At 38.4% G+C, this 18,798-nt stretch overlaps 1 protein-coding gene across 4 annotated transcripts; it reads right to left on the bottom strand.

Annotated features, from left to right (window-relative positions):
• Positions 1 to 597: 597 nt before the first annotated feature.
• LOC115690986 (DNA polymerase zeta catalytic subunit) lies at positions 598 to 18,501 on the bottom strand. 4 transcript variants are annotated; one of them, XM_056310166.1, is made up of 24 exons: positions 18,182 to 18,501; positions 17,174 to 17,256; positions 16,815 to 16,875; positions 16,451 to 16,500; positions 16,209 to 16,321; positions 16,077 to 16,119; positions 14,824 to 14,892; positions 14,541 to 14,657; positions 14,202 to 14,364; positions 14,003 to 14,094; positions 13,478 to 13,897; positions 11,175 to 12,738; positions 10,821 to 11,045; positions 10,692 to 10,742; positions 10,264 to 10,610; positions 9,563 to 9,705; positions 7,604 to 8,195; positions 6,242 to 6,388; positions 5,150 to 5,425; positions 4,325 to 4,432; positions 3,832 to 4,037; positions 3,164 to 3,467; positions 1,504 to 2,121; positions 598 to 784 (listed from the first exon to the last, which is right to left on the bottom strand). In XM_056310166.1, the coding sequence occupies exons 1-24, from the start codon at positions 18,336 to 18,338 to the stop codon at positions 611 to 613; spliced, it is 6,123 nt and encodes a 2,040-aa protein (XP_056166141.1). In that variant the 5' UTR covers positions 18,339 to 18,501; the 3' UTR covers positions 598 to 610. The 4 variants fall into 4 exon arrangements, with proteins under 4 accessions (XP_056166141.1, XP_056166138.1, XP_056166139.1 ...); XM_056310163.1 differs by lacking the exon at positions 14,541 to 14,657 and having other exon boundaries at positions 16,451 to 16,875; positions 18,182 to 18,500; XM_056310164.1 differs by lacking the exons at positions 16,209 to 16,321; positions 16,451 to 16,500; positions 16,815 to 16,875; positions 17,174 to 17,256; positions 18,182 to 18,501 and adding an exon at positions 15,463 to 15,561 and having other exon boundaries at positions 16,077 to 16,108.
• Between the last annotated feature and the right edge of the window lie 297 nt (positions 18,502 to 18,798).

The following is an 18,798-nucleotide window of genomic DNA, read 5'->3' on the forward strand; positions in this document are numbered from 1 at the left end:
CGAGGCTACACAACAATCACAAGTTGTGTAGCCTCTCCTCTCTGTAACTTCAAATGTTGGAGCAAAGACTGCAATTCAATTCAACTGTGCTTTTAGTATAACATTAGCTGATGACACTGTCATGGTTACAAATTTACAGTAGAAAAACGCCTAAACTTTTCCTTTTCCTTTTCCTTTTCCTTTTGTGTTGTATACCCAGTTACAGATCCTTGTACATGCAGCCGATTCGCAGCTCTCATATAAACTCAAAGTGCCATCGGCTGGTTAGACTCAATGGCTTCGAAAGAACCAGAGTGTGCTTCGGGCATTCGTTCTCTGCTCAGGGCTCGACACAAGAAGAAGGCGGACGAGTCCTCTGTCGTGCTCTTTCATGGTTGAACATCAACCTGGGCTTACATGTTCTTCCATCCACTCAACCAAGATCAGATGAATCGACGGATTCGAAGGATGAAAGTTTACCGATGACTTTACAGACAACTTTACAACAACAAACTGAGAACCTCGACAAGAAACAGAAAGCAAATCACCCACGGCTGAAAGCGGCAAAGATGCAAGCACTTCCTTTGACCCTGTTCACTCTCGAAGGGAACCCGACTATTATGGTCGAAAATCAAAACCACTCGACCATACACTTTGGGTACAAGCCTGCCTCATTGGTCACGGTGGAAAGGCCTCGTAGCTCTTTCTGAACCTTGCGCCTCTCGTAGAACACTGGACAAGCGAGTGAAGTGCACTTCACTCCACTTTCCAAAATCCAGTCCCCTCCACCACAATGCCGACAAATCTGCATGAATCATTCAAAGAAAATGATTGTGAAGCAACTGCGAGCTCATTGATATTGCTAAATAAGATTGAAGCTGAAAGATGGAGAAATGCTGCCACACAGGATTCTGCACGCATGTGGAAACTCCATATATTCCAAATCTTGATTAGAATACAATAGGGACAGGAAAATTTACACTGGTTAGACAGTTAAATAGGAAAAGGTAAAAGTACTTCTTAAGACAAAAAACAAAAGGCAGGTACGACACCATAAGATCCTGGAACAAGAGCTTCATGGGTCAAAATATTAGGAGATTATTGCTCAACCATTGATACAATAATGATAAAAGAAAATATTTTACAATTCTTTGAATTATCTAGCAGGATGAAGTCAGCAACATCACCCCTAGAATGCATTCAGATAGACAAATAAATAAATGTCAACTGACAGAAAACTCGGGTTCCGTTTGTTTCACGGAAAAGGAATGATTTGGAAAATATTTTCCTAAAAATGATCGCTCGTGTTGCTTAATATAATTAGTCGATTGTTTTCATTATCAACAACAATTTATGTCTAACCATTTTCATGGACAATGAAAATATTTTTCGTTGATTCATTTCTATACGCGATACAAGCGATCGTTTTCAGGAAAATATCTTTCAAATAATTCATTTTCTGTGAAACAAACACACCCTTAATACTACAGACTCCATTACGAATCAACTGATAGAAATACTCACTGAAGCAAGATGTTGCATCTCTCTCTCAACTCTTGATGTCCTTCCAACTAAAGCTGTTGCAGCAGCTGGCCTCTTGTGTGAACATTCATTGCATAAATATGCTGATGTCGGGACCAGCTCTCCACAAAGTATACAATGTTTTGAAAGATAGTAGAAATCAATTCGTTTTCGCTGAGGATTAGGTGAGCTAATGGGACGTTTCGCAAAATTTTCCCTAGTAGGGCGGGGCATCTCTGAAAACCATTGGTTTAGATCAGCACCAACAAGTCCAAATACTCGTTGCAAAGTTGGAATTATCTGCTTCTTTATATAATACAGTTCATTCAGTCGAAAAGGTGAATCAATCGCCAAAACCTCCATGGGATCAACGACCATATCCACTAGGCGTGCCCCTGGCTCCCCGTGGACAACAACATATGGTATTCTTTCCGCATAACGTGGTTCTGCCCTGGGATCGATTCTCATTGCTTTCGTTGCAACAATTGCTGCAGGTGGGAGTGATGAGGAGGGCCTTGTACTGTAAGTACCTAACCGAACTTCCTTCGCAAATACAAAATCCTGAAGACATGCCCTTCCAGAGAGAATCCTCGTCCACTGGCGGTTTAAATATGCTTTAACCTGTGCAAAGAGAGCAATATGAAGTAGCACTTTAAAACTCTATAAATCACCTTTTAAAGCAAGGCTTCCAGCTGAAGAAATTACGCATTCCAGAAACGTCAAAAAATAAATTGGATCACTCAGATTACCAACTTCTCCAATGTTTATTTCTGGGCCAACAGAATCACCATGTTTGAAAGATTATGGAACAACAGATCATAAGCATTCTTCAGAAATAATTGGGGTTTCAGCAGAACCATTGAAACCCCCAATGTATGATAATCACGTGAGAATAAGTAGACAGACATGTACATTTAGTTGTTTCAATTCATAGAGAGGTAATGAAGTCTGCAATAAATAGTCAAACTCCTAAAACTAGCATGGTTTGAATTTTTTAGAGCACCTGTCACACACGTAGCCATGCAGCATATAATTATCTATAAACTAACGAAACCTTTTATCCTTCTCCAAAACACACCATCTGCCTGATATCTAGAGCGGAAACCAAGGGCAGATGTACTTAAGAGTCAGATTTTTGTAGTGTGGAACTAATTACAAGACTAAAAGGCAGATTTTCAAATGAATCTAAACTACCCTTCCAAGTTTTAGACAGACACATAATCCATCTGCCACCATGATTAGGAAGTCCTTTCTATTACAAGCATGTGGTACAAATCCTCAATAGAGAGACAAGTTGACACCTTTAACCAGCGCAAAAAAGAGTAAACAAATGAACCAGGTGTAGACTTGAGAAGTAAGTGTCGTCTTAGTAATTTAAATAGTATTAAGTAGTCTAGATGGTATATTTGGATAAATGCATACATATCAAATAGTATGAATCCCCTTTTTTCCAATTATGTCTGGACAAGATAAAATCCAAGATCACAATGTCTAACTTTACAAGTTCTTCAACTTGAACACCAAGGAAAAGAAGAAGATCACCTGCTTAAGTTCGATACTATATCAGGAAAACATTTGGAATGAGTCCTTAAATTTGCTCTGGTAATTAATTTAAAAATAAGGAAAAATATCCACAGAAGAAAGAGAAAAGGCAAGACTTTACCTTGAAAATGTCTTGATGCTCAAAATAGATCCTCAAAGATTGCTCCATAGTTTTGGCGACTGCTCCACATGTATCTCTGCGTACTGTTTCAATACCTTTGGCATCAAAGAGAGGTTCTACTTGGTCGGGACTCTCATAGCTGTAACCTACGTAACGTTTCTTTGTAAGGAGGAAGCAAGGGTGATAGACTTTCTCCATCTTCAAAGCAACTGGGTTTGGATTCATCTCATTTACTGCAGAGACGATCTCTTGCCCAATTTGAAAAGCATCCTTGACAGTTCGTCCTTTCAAGAGGACAAACATACTATGCACAAAAAAAAAGGAAAGAAAATTATCACTTGCCAGACTAATAGGCAGATAATCATAAGGTTTTTATGTGTCTAGATTAAACACTATTTGCTCATTTTCCATGAATAACATCCAGAGTGGGAAAGACTTCTGAATAAAATCGATACTAGACCAGTTAGTGTTGCAACCAGATAAACCGGGAAACAACTTATAGCGAACCTCCATAACTCAAAAAAATGGTGTTTGCAACATCTCACAAGTCACAACTTTTTGAGTATTGAAGATGACCATTGATGTACAAGAACAGTTATGGGCTAAAATTGCTGAAAATTTTCATCGAAATGATGCTTTTATCTTTCTCAGAGATAAACTGTCTTTACCTATCAGTATCCCCATAGATAACTTTTGCGTTCCACTTGTCATGTGCATTTACAAAGGATATTGCATTCTCTAGTGTTCTGCGGCCACACTGAACAATACTATCTGCAAGCTCTGCACAGGGCATGCGGCCGCTAAAACCCGCAGCAGTATAGCCATAGGTTACATTGGCTATTAGCTTCAAAGCAAGTTGCCTCGCATTAAAAATCTGAAATAAGAGAAGAGCTGCTTAACCACCTTTCATGATTTCACATCATATTTTGAAAAACGAGAGCAGTCAAAATTTCAGTGTTTATATCGTACTAAACGTTGACCTGCAAACTACATAGAGCAGAGGAGTCAACAAGGCACAAGAAACCATAGTTTCAAGCAGACATTTAAATTAGAGGAGGAGTGCGAAATTGCCCTGAGCAAAAAAAATATAAAAAAACTAGTCATGCCAAGCTAAGCATCTACCTGATTCCAGTAATGAATTTATAGGTGCCCAGGCCTTACCCTGTAAAGAACTTGCTGTGGAGATGTTAATCTTTTCATTGCTTGCTTTACCATTATTCTGGTTGACAATATTTCCTCTAGTAAACGAGGCAGTATGCCCTTACGTACCTGCATCATGACAGTTTATTTGAATAGTTTTCTTCTACAAAGTTATCTCCTGAAGAAAGAGAGGATATGACTAAAAATCAAGTTCTACTTCAGAACCAGAGAAAAACTATAAGCTCTCTTGTGCTAACCCACATAAAAGCAGTTATAGACCTCTACAGGGAAATTCAACATCACAGTAGACCAATTCCTTCATATAAAGAACCCAGGAATTGGAAAATAGAACCGATCACATCACCTACGTTCATGAGTGAGGACACTTAATTTGCATAAGCATCAAACTGGAGTTGTATCCTCATGCATGGATGTCCACCTAAAGGCTTAGTATTGTCATAATTATGCATTAAAGTACAACCATAACAGTGTGTGGAATATAACAAATAAACTTCTGTAAGTTGGTGCATATTTAAGACCATAACTATCTCCCTAAAAGCTTAAGCCTTCGAATTAACAAGTATATATAGCATATGTCCTAACACTCCTGCATCTAAATCTGGCCTTAAATGGACGTGGACGTAGCCACATCTAATAGACAACCTGCATAGAGACAGTAGAACTTTAAAAAAAAAGGCAGAAAAACGACGATTGTTAGGATTCAAACTCTGGAACTATGCTCTAATACATGTTAGACCCCCTTTTGCTCAAAATCATAAACCGTTAAGAAATTGCTCAATAATATATAAATATGAAGAGAGCAAATTCCTTTACACTCTAAATTACCTTTGGAGGCACATACATAACGCCATTTGGTGTCAATAGTATTTGATCTTTTAAATCTTGCAGAACATGTTGATCTGCTGTAAAAGAAGCGACTCCAAGTGTGTTGGCCTTCGAAGGCACAACTTTTCCGAGGCATGTGCAAAAGCAAAGATTGTATGCAATTATCATTGATGGATATAGAGACTGAAAATCCAAAACAATTACAGGATCTGCATAAAAACCAGATTCTGGTTCCATCACCAGTGGTAAGCACTCCATTGCAGGTTGTGAAGCAACCTAATCAACCAGAAGATGAGGTCACTGTTTCGTTAAGTCAATATAAGAATCCCTGCAGGAATATAAAATAGAATGCACGTAGGACCATCTACCAAAGACAAGGAAAACAACCAGATGAACAGAAACAACATTATCTAAGAACTTAAAGTCGCTTGATAGATAGATTGTAGAAGAGCTGGAAAGTACCATAAAAAAGCATTTGAACAAATCATTTCATACTTTTAAATAAGCATTACAATCTAATATACTTCTTCATTGTCACATGGTCTCTCATATACAAAGCAGAAAGGCAGACATGTCCAAGAAAGAAAAAAGTGGTGATAGTGGTCCCCATATACTGCTTGCGTATGAACTTATGACATCTCCTCTAATAGATTGTCAATGAAAGATTTTTGGGACGAGAGTCTGCATGGAGTAAGTATCATAAAGCATAACCCAGTATGATTTTTGGTGTAAAGCGCGTTATTCAAGCATTAAGAAGTACCTTTCTAATATCTATAATGATATAGGCAAAGAAGATGAAAAATACCTAAAGAAGTAAATCACTAATGTTTTGAAACAGAATACGTAACATAGACATTAAAGGCGCTGCAAACATGCAGATTACAATTTCGTATTCATTGTTCAAAAGCCAGACGGATCCAAATAATGAGAAGGAGCTTCACATAATCCATTGAAAATAAGAGGGAAAAGCCCAAGTGATTGCATTGAGAAAATAGAAAGCAAACATCTGTTCTGTCCCAAAAGCAGACAATTCCTGCCTCTTTCTTCTCTGCAGTATTAAAGGTTCTAGAAAGAGATAAGGTGGACTCGTACCTGTTGATTCCCAGGTGAAATGGCAATGTAGTTTTGAGTATGAGCCAACCTGAGGAACATAGATTCAACACGGTATTGTGAACCTCGAGAAAGAACGGAGAAAAAGTCAATACCAAAGACGCGAGCAAGTTCTGCAGTTCGGTTGACCTGCAAAAATAGTTCACACATTAGGCAGATGCAGTTAAGCCCACGAAAACTGACAAGAATTGAAATTACAGAAAGCACACATAAGAGGGAAAGTTCACTTGAAGTTCTGCTGTGAAGACAAATGATGGACTAGTAAAAATTCCCCACCCCACAAATGGTAAAAAAGGGAATGTTTCACTTAAAATCATAAACCTTATGTATGGAATGCAATCCTGTTCATACTTCCAATTGGTGCGATCAAGTTTTAACCTTTTTTAAGTGTAATCAAGTCCTTTCAATCATTAGCATTAAGACTTGCCTACTTGGAGACCTCAGATAGCACTTGTAAGTAAGAGTTGAAATGGTTATAGCTCAATTGAACTCTTAAGTGATGGTTTAGCACCTGAGTTCATTAACTAAGATTCTAAGACTGAATAGCAATCTGCACATGACCTCTAGCTCCCTCAAGCTTCTTCATCAGCAATTACCCCCATTGACTTCCTATGAACTATTAAAATACAAACAACCTTCCACTAGGTTTGATGCACAACATTAATTAAAGGCTTGAACCACAGAACAAAAAATATTTATGCATATAAGAGAATAGATACATACATACAAACAAACATACATACATACATACATACATACATATATATATTTTGGTCAATGATAGAGAAAATATATTAAAAAGGGAATGTTTCATCTAAAATCGTAAAACTTATGACCAAAATCCTATTGTGTCATAATCCTTCCAATTGGTGCAATCAAGTCTCAAACCTTTCTTTAAAAGTGCAATCAAATCCTTTCAATCATAGCATAAGGAATTGCCTGCTTGGAAGCCGAAAATAGCCTACTTGGCGCCTTCATTGCATTTGTCAGTAAAATTTGAGAACTTGATGCATGTTTTATTTAAGATTTAGGATTTGATTAAACCAATTGAAATGATCAGAACTTCATCAAACTTTTCGGTAAAGGTTTAGCACTTAATTGCACCAACTAAAATTCTAAGACAGGAATGCCATCGGCATGTAAGGCGTCTTTTCCTCAAGCTTCTTTATCAGCAAGTACCCCCATTGATTTCATATGAACTATTTAAACACAAACAACCATCCACTAGGTTTGATGCACAACATACATTAAAAACTTGAACTGCGGAAACATCAAATGTTCATGCATATATGATAGAGAAAATAATCAGCTGAACCACAAAATTATATTATGGAATAGAAATACCAAGTCAAGTTGATTGATAATCTCTACATTCAACTTCGCTCTCTCAATCGTGTATTCCAGACAACGATATCTTGCTCGTCCAGGCCCACTAGAGAACCATTTCGTGAGTACTTTGTGCTGAAATGAGGGAATTTTCCTTCTCAAAACAACTTCAGCTACAGCTTCCACTGTATACATGTTGTGCTTAACTTCACCACGCACCAAGCGCCAAACATTTAGGACAATTCGACCACCAACATGAAGACCGCTCGCATGGGTTCTACCCCACTCATCTTCAATAATAGCATCTCCTGTTTGTACAGATTTAAACATCAAAGGTTCAGTTGGTGCATTCTCTGGCATCCCTTCATCAATAAGTCCCGAATCTCCAGAAAAAACTTTGCTGTCCGATGGCACTCGAGATATCATATTAAGCAAACCAATTCCGAGAAATGAAGCCCTTTCAGCCAAATAACCAAGAGAAGCAACTTGAACATCCCATCCCACCAATACATCTGGATCAAACTTGCTAACAATCTTTGCAAAATGGATCAACAATTGCTTTTCTTGCGGAAACACTAAAACCTCACAGCTGGATACTCCATCATGACTCCTTCAAGATGACAATAAAAAAAGAAAAGGATAATTAATCCAAGAGTATGAAACATACATGTCACACGAACTACAGCAAGTACCAAAGGACTCAACAAATTAGCTTTGTTCATAACCTCCATGCTATAGAGGTGTTACTTTTTTTTAACTCTTAGAATTGATGTGCTAGTTTGATTCCTTTTGGACTTCCATCACCTGATACTATCCACCTATTAAGTTTAATTATTCTCCACATCATCACTAACACTATGCTCTTAAATCAGAGTAAAGCAATAATTATCATGTCCTTACATTGCACCTCACAACTTAAATATGAAATATATAATAAAAAAAGTAGGAAAAATTAGAAGAAAAATGATCCAAAATGCAATGTCTACATAACCTGGGTTTAATAAGTTAATGAAAAGCAGCTGGTTACCTATACGTAGAAGTGCAACATACATCATAAATTAAAATCAGAGAGCCTATTGTCAAATAACACTGTGGTGTGTATATCTGGCCCAGGAATGTAACAAAGCAAGGACTTCAGTAGCTTGAGAAATCAAAAGCAGACAACCTCATTTCAAATAAGGAACTGAAAAAGTGAACTGCACTAATTTTTGCTAAACAGGTTGACTCCAGGTTCTTTGAAAAATGACAAATCATCAAACTCTTGCTTAAATTTATAGAAGGTTTTCCTACTAAGCTTAAGTTAAACTTCAATTTAAGGACATCTTAAAAAGCTTCTTGTAGGTATATATGTTATGTAATGACAACAAGTAAGGTCAATTACGTGGATCCTTTTACCACGCTAAATAGAAGTATTTGGGATCTTTCCTTCAAGAGTCTACTCACATCATTTTAGTTGTCTGTCCTTTGACCCTACATCTCCAGCATAAAATCACAACTTCTCATTTGAGCATTTATAGTCAATTGTATCATGCAACCAAATAACCTTAAAGAGTTTCTCTAATCTTATCCTCAATTGGGCCAACAATATTTTTCGTCCTATTTCAAAACTATCTTCCTCAAGTGTCCACATATCCACTGAAGCTTTCTCATCTATGCTAAACTCATTTTGTACACAAGTTAGCGTTTAACCACCTAACAATTCAATACCATATAGAGTTGCCAACGTTACCATTCTCCTCTAGAATTTGCTGGAGTTCAGAAATCGGGCTTGCCGACTTTAGTATGACCAATTATCAAATTGATATAACGGTAAGCAAAGTAGGACCTCTAGAAAAAGAGGCCATTCATGTGAACCATCAACTCTGCTAAAAAAACGACTTCACTCTGTGTCGAGCAGCTACAACACAATTCATGGAAGTCCCTGAGAAAAGAATATCAGAAGAGAGAAAATGCACATCACCATTTAACTCATCTTACCTTTGACAAGATTCAGTTTTGCAGTGCACCAGCACACATACGTCAATAACAGAATCCTGATCATTCATAACAGCAAGAGCTACAATATTGATAGCATCAAATCGAGGATCTGGTCGGAGATCTCCTCTAGATTCTGCTTGAACCTTTCACAAAATATCAACTTTAAATCAAATGTTAGAATAAGAAGGAAAAGTCAAACATCACCGGATAAAGCCAAATAGATTAAAAATAAATTCAAGAATTTACAGTTTGAGTTATAGAGGTAGGTAAAAATGGTAGAAGGTACAAGCATCACCCAAATTAAATTTTGAAATTGTCATAAGGAGAGGTTATGCATAATTTCATCAGTAAACATCAGTAAATATCCAGAAAATCGTGTAGATGGTGGATAGACCGTTCAATATCTTTTCCAGTCAAATATCATCAATAGAATTATCTTTTTTACAATTACAAGTTGCAAATGCTGTAGATCCCTATCGGCAAGCATTTGGGTATGTTAATTACTTGCAAAATTTATTCACAACTACATCAAAGAATTTCTACTCATAAGGAAATCCTTTTATTGATTTTTTAGGACAAAAATCTTAATTCTAGTGCTATCAAATCCAGATGACTTGACTCACCACTTAATAAATTATCAGAATCAATGCCCATTTCCCGGCAACTTTATTTATCAAATTAGAAAACCATGTCAAATGTACCTCTATACTTATTAATGTAAGCTGTTGCCCTCCACCAGTGCTCGCAGGATCTCGAAATCCTAATTGACTGAAAGGTGTAGACCCTGATTTTCCGTCTGGACCAGAAATCTGCGAGATATCTTGAGAACAGTTGTGTGATTTCACTCTAGCAATACTTTTTTCATTGATGAACATTGTCGCTGCCTCACTATGAGATGAATCCTCTTCTGCCTCTAGCGTTCCACGTTTATCCTGATTCATTTGCTTTATAGAAGGCTTAGTATGAGATAAAGAACCAGATTCAGGCATAATCGCATTGACATCATCTTGGGAAGTTTCTTGTGAATGAATTGGGTTGACTGAAGATCCTGCAGAAAGCTCAAGCTGCTAAATTGAATAAACAGAACAGCAAGACTCCCAGTATGACAAAGCATTTATGACCAAATTACCTTTCAAAGGAGAAGAATCCATTAATACTCTGCAGTTCTTTCCAGAAGTACCTGAAGTAAGAACATGAATATTATATACGGCTAACATGAGAAACGAGATACATGTACTGTTTTATGCACGAGAACTACCTTTCTCACTGCACCGTAGCCAGTCATTTACGTTATCAGCAGAAGGAGGTGAAATCACAGGTGTCAAAAGGTATAAGCATGAGCCATCATTTTGATAGTGAGTAGGGACCATGTGAGCTTTTTGATTGTAATTGGAGCCACCATCCGTACTGCCATCGCTTTGAACCTCTTTGTCTTCTCTAAAGTCTCGGACAAAGAATGGAGGAATTTCATCCAAAGCTCTCCCTTGAGAAGGCAACATGAGTTTGTCAGCAAAAAAGCTATAATATTTAGCCATCTAAAGTCATTGATGATTTAAGGAACTGAAACATAATCTAGAGTCACCACAAAGTACCAGAAGTACTAACATCCAACCTGAGGTTCCTTCATGCCCATCATGTTCCACGACCACAGAGTGAGAACGCTTAATTCTACCATTCAGGAGCATCAGATGTTCAGGAGCCGGATCACCCCAGTCAGCAACCGGCGGTTTCTCCCGGAGGGTCATGGCAATTAAAGGTGAAGATTTCTCTACTGCATCAATAGTTGTCTGCATTAAGGTGGCAGCCCTTGAGAAACCCACATCTTGTCCCAATTCACTATCACTTCGATCAAAGCTTTCTCGTAATAATGTAAATTTTCTGTCTTCATTGGCCTCAAGGTTCTCATGCGACAGTGCCTTCCATGCCATCAGATTCACTGTCTCATGGTCACTTTTATTAAAGTGAACACTTCTGTGATATGTCTCAGATTCAGCAGCACTAGCTGTCTCACAGACAGAACTGGATACACAAACTGAGTGCAGTTTTTCCAGAAAAAATTTGTCCTGGGAGTGAGATTCCATCGTACTTAATAGTTTATTACCTCTGGAGGATGAGACATTAGAAGTGACCGATTTACTGTTGAGGACAGGCCCTTCAGTCTTGTTAATTTCATTAAATAACAATGGAAGTAAAGGATTATGCATCTCAGGGGGAGACCACTGTGGTACTTTAACTACATCCACTGGAAGGAATCCTTCCTTTATTGCCGTCCCAGATCCAGTAATATTTTCTTCACAAGCCTCATTTGACTGTCTCTGAAAGTCAGGACATGATTTGACCTGCCTTGTGTCATCCTCATTGCCATGCTCAAGCAAGTCTATCTCTTCAGGACATGCAAACAAATTGACCCTTTTTTCACTGTGAGGAGTGCAGTCTAGTGGGTTGAAAAGGTGGCATCGCTTTTTTCTCATCAGATCTCGGACAGAGCATCTCTCAAGTACGCTTGCTTCATGTAAATGAGCATCTGATTGTGCCTTTTCTGTTGGTGCATCAGAAAGATAGTCCAACCTTCTCTGACTGTACGAACTAGAACATTCCAAATTTTGATTCTCACAGCCCCCAGAAGATCCCTCATTTATGTTTAGGCTCTTCAACTCTGGGTGGTTTGTGACCTTGGGGATCATGGCAAAAGGTAAACTACCCCATAAGGAACTATTCTTTCTTTTCTTATTGGAAGAACTTTTGCTGTTATCATCTAGAGCTTGTTGCTGTGAGAACTTCTTAAGTTCAACCTTCTTCTCCATCTTAGATAAACCTTCTTCCAACCCTGTACAAGGAGAATGGCGACAATCATCACTAGAGCCATCAACTTGGGGAATACTTTTCTCTGATGAAGCTTGGGAATGGCCACTAGGATAAGCAGAAGAAGTTCCTCTTTCCTTTGAACTGCCAAAATCATTCATATCCTCGATTGAATCAAGAATGTCCTGACACTCTTGCTGAGACTCGCTCTCATACTCGATATTAGCCTTTTCTAGCACCTTATCAATAGTTGTTGCGGGCAAAAGGGGAGTCAGAATGATCTCTCGAACAAGTTCATCATCCGAGTTTATGTCTTCAGCAGCCTGGGATGTGGTAAGCCATCTGAGAAGTCCAAGGACTTCCTTATCTCCTGCCTAAAATGCACAGAGAAATAACAACAGGTGAGTGAATTAGAGGATTTTGAGTTCACCATAACATGCTCTATGCAGACTTATTGCTCCATGACAAACACATTGCCCACAAGCTATCCCTGGAAAGAAAAATTCATCCTATGCCAGTGAGTTGCACCAATTTACATTCTCGAAAATGGGAAATGAGTATTCATGATCACTTATGATGCCAAAAAGAGAGATGAAATCACAATCAGTAAGGATCCACAGGGGAAATTGAATACAAAAAGTGTAAAAGTGGCTTGGCTGTTCTTTCAATGAAACGCCATAATAGACACCATATGAAAGAAAGGCGATATAAAGAAAAAAAGAAAAGGAAAGCGCCAAGCTAACAAGTACAAAACACTTGATATAAAAATAGCTCAACGGTTAAGCAGATGAAGTATTCTCTATCCTAATTAAAAAGAATAAAACTGCAAAATGATAATTTAAATAGATTTACACCAGGAGGCTACTAAAAGAACCCCATATCAGTCTGAGGAGACACCAGAGTGACAGAAGCAAGGGCAGTGGAGAAGGTACTGTCTTGGCTTCATAGAACTGAAAACGATGAAAATCAAATATTGGCAGTAGAATAGACCAGCTAAGGATGAGCAAGATGCAATATAAAAAGTAAAGGAAACAAAACAAAAGAATGCTGACATGACAATTATCAACAAGCATTGATGTTAAGGAAAAGACACCTCCAGAGTCATGATATTACCTTCCCACCCAATGGTTCTGTCAGTTGAGATGATCGATTTTCATTCGACAACTCGTAACATGCATCTTTTTCTTTGACAGGTGTTGCAACCACTCTATTTCCACATAACAGATCTGGTGATGAGGGAGAACCATTCAGAGCCTGTTCCTCAAGATGCAGCAAAAGATCTCTACCAGCATAACTTGATTCTACACGGGCTGACTCTGTCGAATTGCCATCATCAAGGGGAGCTGTTATCAAGCTCAGCGGCCTCATACTTTGCTTTGGGGTTCTTGAACTTACAACTCCAGAACAGAGTTCCAACAGTTCGTATTCCAAGTCAAGACCGTGTGAGAGTTCTTTCAGAACATCCTCTGGTGGTGGTTTTCCAGGATCAGGTGGTAGTGCTGCCTCATGCATCCCACTCCTTTCAAATTCCTCCTATAGAAATAGAAACCTCATCAAAACATCTTTGCAAGTGAAAGATAAGGAAAATACCATGCATTAATCTAAGTAGAACTGCTTAAAGAATGGACAAAAGGAAACCTCCCAAATTGGCACAAGAGATTGGACCATTTTCACATCCATACGAGCTTGAGAAAGAGATGTATATGTTTTGAACTGCTGGTTGACAATATCTGCAAGCAAACAGGGATAGCAATTTCTTCAGAGAAAAAGAAGTGCCTCTATGTTTTTATCTTGAACAAAGGCAACAAACTGATAAGAGTATAACATGGAAACACACCATCTACACCAGCATCTCCCTCCAGTTCACATGTGCTCTGACGTTTAGCCATTTCCCCAGACGAAGCATCCAAGCTACCCAGAGGCTGGCACCTCCAACTTCCTGGGATTGTAGATGATATCCAAACAGGAGTCTCCAGGTGGGCATCCCTACCCACGTCAACCTAATGAGGAACTTCCAAGTATCATTGACTATGCACAAACATCTTACCTGTATATTATGAAAACCATATACAATACGAAGCATAAAAAGAAAGACGGTCTTGTATTGCATCTGCCAAATAAGAGGAGATAAATATGACTTAAAAGCAGAAAACATGCAATATGACTTTCCCATCACCTGTCCTCCTTGATCATTGTCACTGCATCTCTTTGAGGCAAAAATATCTGGTATTGGATTTCGAAATTTTATTCTCATTAGATGAAGAAGACCCATCCCATATAAGTTATAGTCGACCTGCCATTAGTTAACCTCAAGTGCATCAAGAAACACACATATGAAAGATGGCAAGTCTAGGCATGAGTGCATTAAGGACCCATCCTTGTAAACTCACCCACTATAGAACCAGAGAAAGGCAAATTCGGAAAAGAAAGAAAGACAAACAAATGTCAAAAGATAATACCAGAAACTGAAGAAGATAGGGAATATGCGATTCATGCGGCTGCAAACTTCTGTCAAATACTGCCCCTCCCTGGAAAAGGATGTTGGACCATGAATAAAAAATAAATAAAAAAATAGACGAATAAGATGCTATAGGAACTTGTATTGCATGCCACACTTTTTTGTCAAAATGAATATATTGATTAAAAGCTTTTCTTACAAGAAAACCTTCCTCGTAGAAGATAACCTCACGGGATGATTCTAAATACCATCCCAACTTTCATGCACATACGAATTTGCATCCACTACCCAATTCGAGAGTGTTGTTAATATTGAGCTAGGGGAGGGAGAGGGGGAGAGAGAGAGAGAGAGAGAGACTGGCAATAGAGGTTGAAGACAGCCAGAGCGTGGCCAAAGACGGCAACTGGTGGCTGTGAAGCCTTTGATTGGTGTGATTAATGAAGATGATTAGGTTTGGGGTTACGATTTGGATATGAATTTAAAATAATCTTTTTTAAAGTCTGTTGAAGGAAGGGCAATTTGGTCTTTAGACTATGCAGTTTGGGCCGAAGATGCAATTTGCAAATATCAAAATTCGAGTATGTAAAGTGATTTCTGCATGAAATGTTAGGCTGGTATTTAGAAGTTTGCCCTTTCTTACCAAAACTAATATCTTCATTTACAAGCTTTTCTTCCAAGAAAACTTTCCTGCATCTGACTTGTAGAATTGACCAACAACAGCAGCAGACTAATTCCAACCCTTTGAAAAGAGGGGCGAAAAAGGATTTGTTGAGTGCTGTTGCAGGTTAAAAATTGTGAAACCAGATGAGCCAAAAGATACTTCTTTTATCCCCTGAAGAAATTGGTATCTGAGAAAATGTTCGACAAAACATACTGCAATGGCCAAGTTTAATGAATAGTGGGCTTCCCCTAATACATTTTAGTTCTCCATCAAAGTACAAAATATAAGCTAATTTTCCCAGGCCTTTCATTAAATCGAAACTTAATTGCCATATTTTGACCCATATATTTCTTGGATGCCCCAAATAACATATGAATAGCAAATGCTTTCTTTTTGTGATAAAACAGAAATTTAGTTAAAAACCCTCTCAGGCATGCATATCCCAGATCGAAACAATGAATACACTCGAAGGCATGCAATTGAAGAAGCTGAAGATGACAAGTACCAAATCTAGAGCAAAACAGTGAGAACTTCAAAAGCAATACCAGTTCCATTTGAAAAATAAGGCGCTACTGACAGAGAGAGAAGAATACCAAAAGAAGCTTGGCAGCCCGCGAGACGTCATGCGGATGATAGCTAAAGCTTCAGTCAAGGTGCCCCAAAGATGTTGCAATGTACTATTCAGGCAGAAAAATAAACAAATACAAGACGCCATTTATGGATACAGGTATATCTTGACAAACAGCTCTTCAGATGCATGATAACCATAAAATCTCCTTGCTCGTACAAGGCTGCAACCATGCACATGTTGCCGTTTTATGCCAGAATTGCCTTTGAGCTGTAGTAACTCACAAAACAATCGTTTCAGATACAAACGAGCAAACGAATCACACAAATAAATCCAATGAAAACCAATTAAGCAAGTTAAAGCCAGAACTTATAATTTTCGAAGAATGACACATTATACCTTCAAAGCTTTCTCCATGGCCAGAGATACAGCATTTGTAAATGCATCCCCTGTGCAATTCAACGGTGAACAATCAAGCTAGTAGCAAAACAATAAGAAACTATTTAAAAAAAGAGATAAATTCAATATATAAAAGCGCAGATAATTCAAAAAATTTAAATTAAAGTCCACAACAACAATATATAGCAAGCACATTGACAAAAACCGGTCAAGTGAAACCATAGCCATGTTGCCAAACGAACAAATCGCCCTGAAAACACACAAGCTACACGCTAGAGGTACTGCAAACTGAGAGAAATGTTGGTTAATTTCTTCAAACCAGGATATGCATGCACAAAGCAGTCTACACATCTGTAACACGCACAAGTACCTTCAGATGGATGGATCGGAATATCAGTGCATGGTACATACAAATAGGGTAAAGCCTACAAGAAAAGAAACATGATTTAGAACCAGTATGAAGGATATATTCACAAGATATTGCTGCCTCATAAGCTATGTCATGGATGAGCATCAGGTACTTTTCACGATAGATTACTTGCAGCCATGTAAGCTCTTCATTTGTTATTTAGACATTCAACTAGTGTCCAGCCAGTCAAGTCTGTAAAACCTATGCCGGTTTAAATTCTTCATTGGGAAAAAGGAAGTTACTTTCATTGCTAAACAGCTCCGGTGGGGGGGGGGGGGGGATTAAAAAACTACAAATAAGCAAGGATTACTAACCTTATGTACATGTAAGCAAGTTTTTTGACCAGCAGGAGTTGAACCATAAACTCTTATTACAGGAACCTCATTCACTTTTTCACCTTCATTAATAAATCATGAACGAGATTATGAACATACAAAAGTAGAGATTTCTACCTAAATTTCTAGCTACTGCATGGTAATTGTAACTGTTATTTTCATTTTTGCAGGTTAAATGTCAAATCCTCGCACAGATTTTTTAATATCGACATGGTGCCATGCCACATAAAAACTATACGCCCACCTTCTTGTCTTTGCTTCAGCAACAAAAAAGAAAATTTCAAATACTTCATCATCGAGACAACTACGCTCTCCAAAGGAAAAGTATTCAATACTCTCTGGGCTTTCTAAGCAACCAAACCAATCATTTAATAAATTATCAAGATGCTGATGGGCTGATTCCATGACTCCGTGCTACAGTTTTAATCAATCCCTACGAATATCCACGCCAGGAAATCAATTAACATAAATCCAGCAGCCGAAACAAGAAGTCCAAACAAGATATCCACAGACAAACTGATACATTCTTCATAACAGAACAGTAAGGCAAGCATATTCCTCGCACTCATAAGAAAGCAAACCAACTTTTGTCTGCAATGCAGTGATTGATTGAGTCCTACTTTATTCAAACCGAAAGCTTCTCTGGCATCTCCTATTCAACATAAGATTCCATGACCAAAGAAGTGAACACAAAAATTATGCCACGAAAGATGAGAGCAGACCCTCAGTCTCTCTTACCAAAGACACTTTAGAGATACATATTATTGCTATGAACACATAGAATAACTTCAAGAGCACCGCCGTTCCTAGTAGAAGACAATATCAAGACCCATTTCACCCACAGCTCCATGAAACAGCAAGACCCAACAAAGTTCTTGCGCTGCCAACATCCATAACCGTCTTGGGCACGATAAAAAAACGAGTCTTTCCATTCGTTTTCACGTTTCCCCGAATGCCCATATTCCCAAAAGTCCGAATTGCGTGTACCTTGAAAGCTGCTGTAACAAACATCGAAATCTGGGATCGGACGCGCCATGTAGTAGTCGATCGACACGATCCGGACGCTGAAAATCGCGGGGTCCTTCTCCGAACCCGACGCTATATTGGGCTGCGAATCTTCCTCCGTCGGCGGGAGCGGCTCCATTGACGAAACCTTCCCACGATCCTCGCTCGGAAAACACCGAAACCCAGTGCGTGGTTAGCCGCAGTCGATTGCAGGCAAGTGCTCAGAGGCTCTGGTGTTAACCGACTGCACGACACTTAGAACTTCCTCTGCAAGCTCCTCCCGTTTTCCCTCGCTCCATTTTCTATTGTATCGTGCACTAACGGAACCGAACCGGGTTCGTAGAATTGGTCTGAGACCTCGTCGGCCCGATCAATTATTATACAAATTACCCAATGAAACAATAATTTTAGTACTGTTGCATTTAATGATAAATTAAAATTTGCTTTTCTTACTTAGCAATAATAATGCAAATGGTCCCTAAATTTTTAATTTATTATACGTGGTCCTTGGACTTTCAGTACATGTTCAATCTATTCACAGAATTATATGAAAATGTCAATGTTGGTCTTCCATTAATTCAAGTTTAGGAATGATATTG

This window comes from Syzygium oleosum, unplaced genomic scaffold, assembly GCF_021117445.2.
Source record: "Syzygium oleosum isolate NSW1041296 unplaced genomic scaffold, Sole_v2.1 Sole_v2.03, whole genome shotgun sequence".
Taxonomy (NCBI): Eukaryota; Viridiplantae; Streptophyta; class Magnoliopsida; order Myrtales; family Myrtaceae; genus Syzygium; species Syzygium oleosum.